Source organism: Coregonus lavaretus (genome assembly GCF_964263955.1).
Source record: "Coregonus lavaretus genome assembly, chromosome: 35".
Taxonomy (NCBI): Eukaryota; Metazoa; Chordata; class Actinopteri; order Salmoniformes; family Salmonidae; genus Coregonus; species Coregonus lavaretus.
The window spans coordinates 847,689-859,894 of NC_140022.1; the positions used below are offsets into that span (position 1 = coordinate 847,689).

General features: G+C 41.7%; 1 protein-coding gene across 1 annotated transcript; it reads right to left on the reverse strand.

Moving 5' to 3' along the window:
• Positions 1 to 520: 520 nt before the first annotated feature.
• Positions 521 to 10,191, reverse strand: LOC311109593 (uncharacterized protein). Its single transcript, XM_084152523.1, has 3 exons — positions 10,148 to 10,191; positions 5,452 to 5,700; positions 521 to 3,574 (listed from the first exon to the last, which is right to left on the reverse strand). The coding sequence occupies exons 2-3, from the start codon at positions 5,657 to 5,659 to the stop codon at positions 2,577 to 2,579; spliced, it is 1,206 nt and encodes a 401-aa protein (XP_084008649.1). The 5' UTR covers positions 5,660 to 5,700; positions 10,148 to 10,191; the 3' UTR covers positions 521 to 2,576.
• Positions 10,192 to 12,206: the final 2,015 nt, after the last annotated feature.

Sequence of the window (12,206 nt, forward strand, 5' to 3'; positions counted from 1 at the left end):
ATAGCAACAATCTGGGGAATAGTTACAGGGGAGAGGAGGGGGGATGAATGAGCCGATTGGAAGCTGGGGATGATTAGGTGGCCATCATGGTTCGAGGGCCAGATAGGGAATTTAGCCAGGACACCGGGGTTAACACCCCTACTCTTACGATAAGTAAGAGAAAGGTAACAATCTTCCTCTCTGGTTCCATTCCCCAATAGTTAGTGGGTCATTGTTGATTTGTGGTGGTAATGCTGTCCCTGGACTTTGGTACCATATGAAACACTTTAAAATGATAGTACTTTTTTCATTCTATTTAACTGTTATTTAATAAGAAATACAGCAAAATATATATTTGTATGCATTGTAGCAAATACTGGTGGCTAGCAAATTGGCTTGTCCCAATGGTGATGTGTAAAGGTGTAGTGACATGTTTTGAATAGATAATAGACATGTACATTATTGAGTGCCATGAATTAAACAAAAACATTTAATTTTATGTATAGTTAACCCAAAAAACAAAGGTTGATCAGCACAAATTCATGTAGAATGTTTATTGTTCATAGGCAGATCAATTAAGTTCATTGCAGTTATCCAAATACATTTATCAATGACTAAAGTAATCAATCTAGTTTTATAAGACAATTTAATAAACACGTAGTCATTTCAGAGCCTGCATATTATTAAGCAAAAGTTATGTAGTTCCAAATAATCTACCCAAAGTAATGGTGAAAACTGATCACACCATCTCTATCTGATACATGTGTCTACTAGCTCATTCCCACAGAGAACTGCAGAGGGACAACTTGGTGTCTGAGCAAAACGTACTACATGTTACAAAAACCGCTCAATTTAGTATGAAGTATGTTATGTTACATTACATTGGCCTATGAATGTAATATGATGTATAGTATGTTATGAATTACAATTCGTACAATATGTTGCTAACATTAAATAACATGCTAAGTAGTTGCATGCTAAGCTAACATGCTTAAGTACACTATATGTGCAAAAGTATGTGGACACCCCTTCAAAATAGTAGATTCCGCTATTTAAGCCACACCGTTGCTGACAGGTGTATAAAATCGAGCACACTGCCATGCAATCTCCAAAGACAAACATTTGCAGTAGAATGGGCTTACTGAAGAGCTCAGTGACTTTCAATGTGGCACCGTCATAGGATGCCACTTTTCCAACAAGTCAGTTCGTCAAATTTCTGCCCTGCTAGAGGTCAACTGTAAGTGCTGTTATTGTGAAGTGGAAACATCTAGGAGCAACAGCGGCTCAGCCGTGAAGTGGTAAGCCACACAAGCTCAAAGAACAGGACCGCAGAGTGCTGAAGCACGTAGCACGTAAAAATCGCCTGACCTCGGTTGCAACACTCACTATCAAGTTCCAAACTGCTTCTGGAAGCAACATCAGCACAAGAACTGTTAGTCGGGAGCTTCATGAAATGGGTTCCCATGGCCGAGCAGCCGCACACAAGCCTAAGATCATCATGCGCAATGCCAAGCGTCAGCTGGAGTGGTGTAAAGCTCGCCGCCATTGGACTCTGAAGCAGTGGAAACGCGTTCTCTGGAGTGATGAATCACGCCTCATCATCTGGCAGTCCGACGGACAAATCTGGGTTTGGTGGATGCCAGGAGAACGCTACCTGCCCCAATGCATAGTGCCAACTGTAAAGTTTGGTGGAGGAGGAATAATGGTCTGGGGCTGTTTTTCATGGTTCGGGCTAGGCCCCTTAGTTCCAGTGAAGGGAAATCTTAACGCTACAGCATACAATTACATTATAGACGATTCTGTGCTGCCAACTTCGTGGCAACAGTTTGGGAAGACCCTTTCCTGTTTCAGCATGACAATGCCCCCGAGCACAAATAGAGGTTCATACATAAATGGTCTGTCGAAATTGGTGTGGAAGAACTTGACTTGCCTGCACAGAGCCCTGACCTCAACCCCATCGAACACCTTTGGGATTAATTGGAACGCCGACTGCGAGCCAGGCCTAATCGCCCAACATCAGTGCCCGACCTCACTAATGCTCGTGGCTAAATGGAAGAAAGTCCCAACAGCAATGTTCCAACATCTAGTGGAAAGCCTTCCCAGAAGAGTGGAGGCTGTTATAGTAGCAAAAGGGGGACCAACTCCATATTAATGGCCATGATTTTGGAATGAGATGTTCGACAAAAAGGTGTCCACATACTTTTGGCAATGTAGTGTAATTGAAAAGTTGCTTATTAGCTAAAATTGTCCGTGATGAGATTCGAACACCCAACCTTTGGGTTACTAGACGTTCATGTTATATGCAGACCTATCCACCCTGACCAACCACCCTCCTTTTGTTTTTGCCTTAAAGGGACATTTCTAAACGTTTCAACTTAATATTCATAATCTCCAGCATCACTCCAACATCAACATATGTGAAAATGGCGCGTTTCTATGTTTTGTAGTAAAAAATTATTGAGAAAGATAATTTCCAATGACATTCTATAACGCTCCCTTTCCTCTGCACAGTTCCCTCACAGTGAGAAACAATAGGATTACAATAGACATGAGAATTAAGTAATGGAGTGACTTTAATCTTAGCTGGTCTGAGAGCACTATTGAGGCTTTTCTCCTTTATGTATACATTGATGTGTTTTTAAGGTAGCCAATCGGGAGAAACTCTTCCCACAGTCAGAGCAGTAGTAAGGCTTCTCTCCTGTGTGTGTTCTCTGATGAGATTTTAGCTCAGTTGATGTTGTGAAGCACTTCCCACAGTCAGAGCAGGAGTAAGGCTTCTCTCCTTTATGTATACGTTGGTGTATTTTTAAGTTGCCCTGTTGGGAGAAACTCTTCCCACAGTCAGAGCAGGAGTAAGGCTTATCTCCTGTATGTATTCGCTGGTGACATTTTAATATATCCAATCGGGTGAAACTCTTCCCACAGTCAGAGCAGGCGTAAGGCTTCTCTCCTGTGTGTATTCGCTGGTGACATTTTAAGTGGACCTGTTGAGAGAAACTCTTCCCACAGTCAGAGCAGCAGTAAGGCTTCTCTCCTGTGTGTGTTCTCTGATGAACTCTTAGCTCAGCTGATGTTGTGAAGCATTTTCCACAGTCAGAGCAGAAGTAATGCTTCTCTCCTGTATGTATATGTTGGTGTGTTTGTAAGTGGCTCTGTTGAGAGAAACTCGCCCCACAGTCAGAGCAGATGTAAGGCTTCTCTCCTGTATGTATTTTTAGGTGTGTTTTTAAGTTGCTTGATACAGAGAAACTCTTCCCACAGTCAGAGCAGGAATAAGGCTTCTCTCCTGTGTGTGTACGTTGGTGGGTTTTTAAGCTGCTCTGTTGAGAGAAACTCTCCCCACAGTCAGAGCAGGAGTAAGGTTTCTCTCCAGTGTGCACTCGCCGATGAACTGTCAGAGCCTGTGATGTTGTGAAACTCTTCCCACAGTCAGTGCAGGAATACAGATTATCTTCTGTGTGTATTTTTAGGTGTATTTTTAGCTTTGATAGAATTGGGAAAACCTCCTCACAATGTGGGCAGTGGTGAGACCTCTTAGCTCTGTGATCTTCCTGCTGTTGCTCTCTGGATGTAGAGAATGTCTCAACACTGTCTCCTGTGTGAACAACATCAGAAGAACCAGTCAGTTGGTGAGAGACACATATGACTTCATATCAGTAGGCTGTACATTACAGGGGTATAAAGATATTAGGGCTGTCCCCGACTAAAACAAATCCTGCTCGACCGAGAGTCATCTGTTCTTTCGACCAATCGATTGGTATAAATGTTAAAACGTGTATTTTTCCATATATAGACACACCTGATATTTGAATAAAATCAACTATATGTAGGCTATTGAGCTAGTCTGAATGCAATAAAAAAAAAATCAAGATACTAATTACTAAAGAGGGAGCCCGAGATCAATATAGCCTAACCAGAAGAATAAATTCTGTACCCGACTCTCCCGCTGCTGCTGCCGGCTTTCCTTTTTCATTTGAAGTGCCAATTTATTGTACCATTTCTATTGATCTCCGTGCCAGTTATGATTTTCATATGCACATTTCCGTGGAACAGTTTCATTTCATTTATAATAAAGTCTTCATATCTCCAATCAATGTCATGTGGTTACTCAAAATGTTATCTAAATTAAAATGATACAAATCTTTAAAAGTTACTTCTATTTCCATTGCCAACTATGTAAAAATGGCCTACTGTACATAAAGACAACAAATAAAAACATTGCAGCCTGCAGGTAGAAAATATCCTGATGAAAATAGATATCCTATAAAACAAATTGCCTATGCATGGCCTGTCTGCTAGCAAACTTGCAACATTGTATAAAATATTCTGGGCAGTCAGAGTTTCCCCCACCAGTGAGCTCCGGACGGACAGACAGACACAGCTGTAGGTTATTTTGCGCAAGGGATAAGAAGTAATCAGGTAGGCCTATTTTACGATGTTTCCACCAGATCAGCGCATTACATTTTTTCTCCTTTCATGCTGAGTGGTTATCGAAACGGAGAGCGCTGGAAAGATTTTTCAAATAGGCTAAGTTGAGGAACTATTGTCATTCTCAGTGGATGTAAAAATTCCACAGTGATGGTGAGTTAAGACAATCAGAAATAGTATCAGATCCCCAAATGGGGACATTTATAGGCCTACATTTGCGAGCAGGCCAGGTAGCCTAAGCCTACTTCTATGGGTAATCAGGTGTGTGTCCTTAATCAAGATTGACAGGAGCACTCTAAACAAAAGACAATTATTAAATTGACAACTCGTAAACGGAATGAAAGAAACCAAAACCTTTTTCTCACAACCATAGCCTAGGTTGTATGCTCTGCAAACAATGTGTCCACTCCTACAATGACAACGGTAAGACTGTAATAATAATATATTTAATGCATTAACAGAAATTACCGTAACCAAACAATCATTGTAGATGATAAATTATGGGAATTAACAGTAAAAGTACTACTGGGGATACTGGTGTGCCTCCACAATGGATTAGTCCACTCAGACAGGTGTGAATCAGACAGGGGTCTTGTGTGCCATCCCCACGGCCTCCACAATGGATTAGTCCACTCAGACAGGTGTGAATCAGACAGGGGTCTTGTCTGACATACATTTTTTATATATATATATTTATTTACCCCTGCTCGACTAAAAAAAACTTGGTCGACCAAACAATCGACTAAATGGGGTCAGCCCAAAAAACTATTCAACAGTTGAAGGCAAAAATGGGTGAAAGCTATGAGTCATATCATCCTCCACTCACTATCACAAGGGTTAGTAACTACACAGACTCATTTCATAGAACGTTAAAACACTGGCAGTTTGTCTACTTCACTTCTTTAGTCTACTCTCTGCTCACTCCAGATAGTGAATAAAACAATGTTCATGGATATGTGTTGTCAAAATTACAGAATTCAACCTATCTATAACTTATGGAGGTATAACTTCTGAAGATAACTTATAGATAGAACCTGCTCTTACCATGAGAAACAGATGTCCCAATCTTCTCCTCCTCTTCTTCATCTTTAATGTTGACATTCAGCTCCAGTGTTTGACTGCAGTCTTCCAGCTTCACTGATGCCATCTCTGGATCCTGCTTAGAAAACTGGGCTCCACTGTCACAATCAGGACCCGGTGACTGTAGGTTTGGACTCAGTGTGGAAGGAGAGAGGCAGGCTGGGTTTGTCATCACTGTTGATGTTACAGTCCTCAGAGTTAATCTGAGTCAGCCTGTAGTAATAAAGAGAAACGGACACAAAAAGTTGTATGAAAGTTCTAGCACTTTCTTTATTCTCAAACTATATTAGATCAGGTAGCTAAGCATTGACAACAAACCATTCAATTCATTTAACATTAGACACATTAACACTATAAATGAGGCTAGACAACATAAATGCACTTAACCTATAGTAGATTTCCTAAATTCACATACAGTGCATTCGGAAAGTATTCAGACCCCTTGACTTTTTCCACATTGTTACGTCACAGCCTTCTTGTAAAATGGATGAAATTATTTTTTCCACCTCATCAATCTACAGACAATACCCCATAATGACAAAGCAAAAACAGGTTTAGATTTTTTGCAAATGTATTAAAAATACAAAACTGAAATATCATATTTACATAAGTTTTCAGACCCTTTACTCAGTACTTTGTTGAAGCACCTTTGGCAGACTCAAGTCTTCTTGGGTATGACGCTACAAGCTTGGCACACCTGTATTTGGGGAGTTTTTCCCATTCTTCTCTGCAGATCCTCTCAAGCTCTGTCAGGTTGGATGGAGCATGGCTGCACAGCCATTTTCAGGTCTCTCCACAGATGTTCGATCTGGTTCAAGACCTGGCTCTGGCTGGGCCACTCAAGCACATTCAGAGACTTGTCCCGAAGCCACTCCTGCGTTGTCTTGGCTGTGTGCTTAGGGTTGTTGTCCTATTGGAAGGTGAACCTTCACCCCAGTCTGAGGTCCATAGCAGGTTTTCATCAAGGATCTCTCTGTACTTTGCTCCATTCATCTTTCCCTTGATCCTGACTTGTCTCCCAGTACCTAACGCTGAAAAACATCCCCACAGCATGATGCTGCCACCACCATGCTTCACCGTAGGGATGGTGCCAGGTTTCCTCCAGATGTGACACTTGGCATTCATGCCAAAGTGTTCAATCTTGGTTTCATCAGACCAGAAAATCTTGTTTCTCACGGTCTGAGAGTCCTTTGTCGTGCCTTTTACTGAGGAGTGGCTTCCGTCTGGCCACTCTACCAAAAAGCCTTACTGGTGGAGTGCTGGAGAGATGGTTGTCCTTCTGGAAGGTTCTCCCATCTCCACAGAGGAACTCTGGAGCTTTGTCAGAGTGACCATCTGGTTTTTGCTCTGACATACACTGTCAACTGTGGGACCTTGTATAGACAAATGTGTGCCTTTCCAAATCATGTCCAATCAATTGAATTTACCACAGGTGGACAACAATCAAGTTGTTGAAACATCTCAGGGATAGTCAATGGAAACAGGATGCACCCGAGCTCAATTTCGAGTCTCATAGCAAAGGGTCTGAAATTGAGTCTCATAGCAAAGGGTCTGAATACTTATGTAAATAAAGCATTTCTGTTTTTTATCTTTTATAAATTAGCAAAAAATTATAAAAACCTGTTTTCGCTTTGTCATTATGGGGTATTTTGTGTAGATTGATGAGGGGGGGGAAATTTTTTTGTTGCATTATTGCTTTTGTCGAATGCACCTGGGTCAACGGAAACCTGCATAATGATGTCTGAGTGATTGGTTCAGATTTGGTCCGGTCTAATGTTTGGGCCAAGTCAAGAAATGACATCCAAAAGACGTTGACGTCGGTCCGTGCTTACTGGGGTGTATCCTACAGTGTCAGCCGGCAATGGAATTTTATGAATGCCCATCCATGTAGTAGGCCTACCGTTTGGAAAACAGGCAGTTGCATTGGCTTTATTAGTCCTGGTTCCGGTGACTAATCATTTTGGCTATTTAAGCTCTGAATAGGCCTATCAGCTACCCAACCTTATCAGGAGTTATCCTGAGCCTATTTGCAATGAGAATCAATGCGTTTACCCAGCGGGAAATGCAGAAGTATTTCATTTTTTGCTATGATCATCTCGTCAAAAATGTACAGAGACAAACTTGAAACCACTGATTATCATGACAATTTAGCTGACGGGGTTAAACTCCCGGACAACAGTGGATTCAGAGTCCTGCAATAGAGCTGAGACGCTAATACTTGTGTAAACTCTACATACAGTGGGGAAAAAAAGTATTTAGTCAGCCACCAATTGTGCATGTTCTCCCACTTAAAAAGATGAGAGAGGCCTGTAATTCTCATCATAAGTACACGTCAATTATGACAGACAAAATTAGAAAAAAAATTCAAGAAAATCACATTGTAGGATTTTTAATGAATTTATTTGCAAATTATGGTGGAAAATAAGTATTTGGTCACCTACAAACAAGCAAGATTTCTGGCTCTCACAGACCTGTAACTTCTTCTTTAAGAGGCTCCTCTGTCCTCCACTCGTTACCTGTATTAATGGCACCTGTTTGAACTTGTTATCAGTATAAAATACACCTGGCCACATCCTCAAACAGTCACACTCCAAACTCCACTATGGCCAAGACCAAAGAGCTGTCAAAGGACACCAGAAACAAAATTGTAGACCTGCACCAGGCTGGGAAGACTGAATCTGCAATAGGTAAGCAGCTTGGTTTGAAGAAATCAACTGTGGGAGCAATTATTAGGAAATGGAAGACATACAAGAACACTGATAATCTCCCTCGATCTGGGGCTCCACGCAAGATCTCACCCCGTGGGGTCAAAATGATTACAAGAACGGTGAGCAAAAATCCCAGAACCACACGGGGGAACCTAGTGAATGACCTGCAGAGAGCTGGGACCAAAGTAACAAAGCCTACCATCAGTAAAACACTACGCCGCACCTGCAGTGCTAGATGTGTCCCCCTGCTTAAGCCAGTACATGTCCAGGCCCATCTGAAGTTTGCTAGAGTTCATTTGGATGATCCAGAAGAGGATTGGGAGAATGTCATATGGTCAGATGAAACCAAAATAGAACTTTTTGGTAAAAACTCAACTTGTCGTGTTTGGAGGACAAAGAATGCTGAGTTGCATCCAAAGAACACCATACCTACTGTGAAGCATGGGGGTGGAAACATCATGCTTTGGGGCTGTTTTTCTGCAATGGGACCAGGACGACTGATCCGTGTAAAGGAAAGAATGAATGGGGCCATGTATCGTGAGATTTTGAGTGAAAACCTCCTTCCATCAGCAAGGGCATTGAAGATAAAACGTGGCTGGGTCTTTCAGCATGACAATGATCCCAAACACACCGCCCGGGCAACGAAGGAGTGGCTTCGTAAGAAGCATTTCAAGGTCCTGGAGTGGCTTAGCCAGTCTCCAGATCTCAACCCCATAGAAAATCTTTGGAGGGAGTTGAAAGTCTGTGTTGCCCAGCGACAGCCCCAAAACATCACTGCTCTAGAGGAGATCTGCATGGAGGAATGGGCCAAAATACCAGCAACAGTGTGTGAAAACCTTGTGAAGACTTACAGAAAATGTTTGACATGTGTCATTGCCAACGAAGGGTATATAACAAAGTATTGAGAAACTTTTGTTATTGACCAAATACTTATTTTCCTCCATAATTTGCAAATAAATTCATTTAAAAATCCTACAATGTGATTTTCTGGAATTGTTTTCCTCATTTTGTCTGTCATAGTTGACATGTACCTATGATGAAAATTACAGGCACATCTCACATCTTTTTAAGTGGGAGAACTTGCACAATTGGTAGCTGACTAAATACTTTTTTTCCCCACTGTAGTTGTGTTCTGTGGGTGTCACTGAGTAGGCTGAACAATCCATAGGTAAGGCTGTAGAGTGTAATATGAATGTCCAACACAAACAAAAGCCCCTCCATACTCAACTGGCGGACCGCGTCCGGAACCAGAACGGGGTCAATATGGACCCCAGGTCCCAAAAAATATACATATAATAATACTTTTTTGGTTGGGCTTCAACCCCTGGTATCATATAAACACACATAAGACATGGAAACGTGTAGAATTGCAGACAACAGCAAAATGTTCTCTCCGCCAACAAGAAGGTTGTGAACAGTTTGGGGTCGCAAGTGTGTTACTACGCCAATAAATGACAATATCCATCCGGAACTTTTCCACCTAGGAAATTTGTGTGACTGGACCTTCTCAAATAGTACTGGAGTACCCCTGCAATAGACTGACTGGGAAGGTGATTTTTCACAGTCAAAGTCCTGCAATAAGAGCTAAGACGCTAATATTTGTGTTAACTCTTGATAATTGTTTTCTGTGGGTGTCACCCGTTTCATGGGTGCACAATCCAACCCGTTTCATAAGTGCATATATGAATGCTCCCAATGCAATTATGTGTTATAATACCTCCACAGTGGGATTTCAAACGTTTTTTTCTGTTTCTTTTCAAACTAATTATTGTAATTCATTTTAAATTAAGTAACATTCCAACCATGTTTTTTATCACGTTCTTCACTCACTCGGTTTGACACAAAAAATACACAAAACCTTTCCCAAACGTGATAATACCTTGACAGATTTGTTATCTAACATGTTATGACGTTCTTTCGATATTAGACAGTTTAAACGTGCTATTACATACCTATAGTAATAATGAGAAATTGACAGCAGCGTTCTGGCGTTTTCTTTATTATGAAGAATGATGCGCGTCAACCCGGAACTTCCTGTCCCCCACTACCACAGTGCAACAGTCAGCGACATCTATTGGATTGATAGACTAACTACTGCTAAAGCATGTAGAACAGGGGTGTCAAACTCATTTTAGCTCAGGGGCCACATGGAGGAAAAACTATTCCCAAGTGGGCCGGACCGGAAAAATCATGGTATATATAACTTTAAAAAAACAACTTCAGATTGGTTTTCTTTGTTTTAATACGATCAACATACAACATAAAGCTGGAGCCTGAGGACAGTGTGTCCAAAATAGTACAAGCACAACATCACTATTAATCATAAAACACGTCAAGTTTATTTGAAAATTCTAAAGAAAAAGAACACACAAACACACAATGCCTCAGTGATTAATAGAACTGTTTCACAGATCACAGAACTATATCAGGGTGTCATTTCTCAGGCAGAAATGTAGATAAAAATAATGAAATCCTGTTCCCCAAACAAGTGCAAGAACCACAGAGTCAAGAATAGGTTAAATATACAAATAAAATCAATTAAAAACAATAGCACATCAACATAAAAACATAAACATAAATCTGAAAGCGTTGCTCAAACTCCCGTAACAGTCCCGTTATTTTATCTTTGAACCGCTTCATGTCTGCCACATGTTGGGTCGCGCACACATTTTTCAGACAGGGGAAGTGAGCTGCATCACCACCGGCAAGTTGCGTCTCCCACAATGACAGCTTCAACTTGAAAGAACGTATGCTGTCATAATACTGCGTGACAACTTTGTTGCGCCCTTGCAGCTGTTTGTTCAAGTTATTCAGGTGCTCTGTAACATCCACCATAAATGCAAGGTCCTGCATCCATTCTGCGGAATGAAATTCTAACACTGGTTTGCCCTTTTCTTCCATGAACTGTTCAATTTCTTCTCGTAAATCAAAGAAACGCCTCAGCACAGCACCTCGGCTTAACCATCTTACCTCAGTGTGGTATGGCAGGCCATAGATGTGGTCTTTCTCTCTGAGAAGGCTGTCAAACTGACGGTGATTCAGGCTTCTGGATCGGATGAAATTAACAGTTTGGATGACCACCTTCATGACGTTATCCATCTTTAATGACTTGCAACACAAAGCCTACTGGTGCAAAATACAGTGAAAAGTCCAAAAATCACGTCCTCCATTTGCAGATTGCACTTTCTCTCTGAACTTTGTCACAACGACTGCTTTTTTCCCCGATAATTGAGGGCACACCATCTGTAGCCAGGCTGACAGCGCGGGACCAGTCCACTCCGACCCTGTCCAGCGCGCCGACGAGTGCGGTAAAAATATCAGCTGCTGTCGTTGTATCTGTCATCGGCACCAACTCCACGAACTCCTCGGTGACGGTCAATGTGTCATCAACTCCGCGGATGAAAATGGCCAGTTGTGCAACATCTGTAATGTCCGTGCTTTCATCAATTGCAACCGAAAACGCAATAAATGACTTTCCTTTTTGCTTCAACTGGCTGTCCAAATCCCCTGAAAGATCAGAAATCCTGTCTGCAACTGTGTTTCTTGTCAGGCTGATATTTGCAAAAGCCTGCCGCTTTTCAGCGCACACAATCTCCGCTGCCTTCATCATGCATGTTTTTACAAATTCACCCTCACTAAATGGTTTTGAAGCCACTGCGATTTCATTAGCAATGAGGTAGCTAGCTTTCACTGCAGCATCACTGATGTCTCGGCTGTGAGTAAACACAGACTGCTGTTTCTTCAGACCCGCCAACAGTTCATTCACCTTCTCTCATCTCCGCTGTCCTTGAAAGTTGTCATATTTGTCGGCATGAAGACTCACATAGTGGCAACGAAGGTTATATTCTTTCAGCACTGCAACATGCTCTGAACACACCAAACATACAGCTTTCCCATTCAATTCCGTGAATAAATAGGATGACCATTTTTCTTGGAACACTCTGCACTCTGCGTCCACTTTTCTCTTTTTTGACAGAGACATATTGGGGCAATGAGGGTGCCAAAGCACAT

Bases quoted from the DNA above. Each gene is read 5' to 3' on its own strand.
- LOC311109593 (XM_084152523.1), bottom strand. From the start codon at position 5,659: ATGACAAACCCAGCCTGCCTCTCTCCTTCCACACTGAGTCCAAACCTA. The intron at 3,575-5,451 runs GTAAGAGCAGGT...TTGTTCACACAG, and splicing joins TGGGACATCTGTTTCTCATG to GAGACAGTGTTGAGACATTC.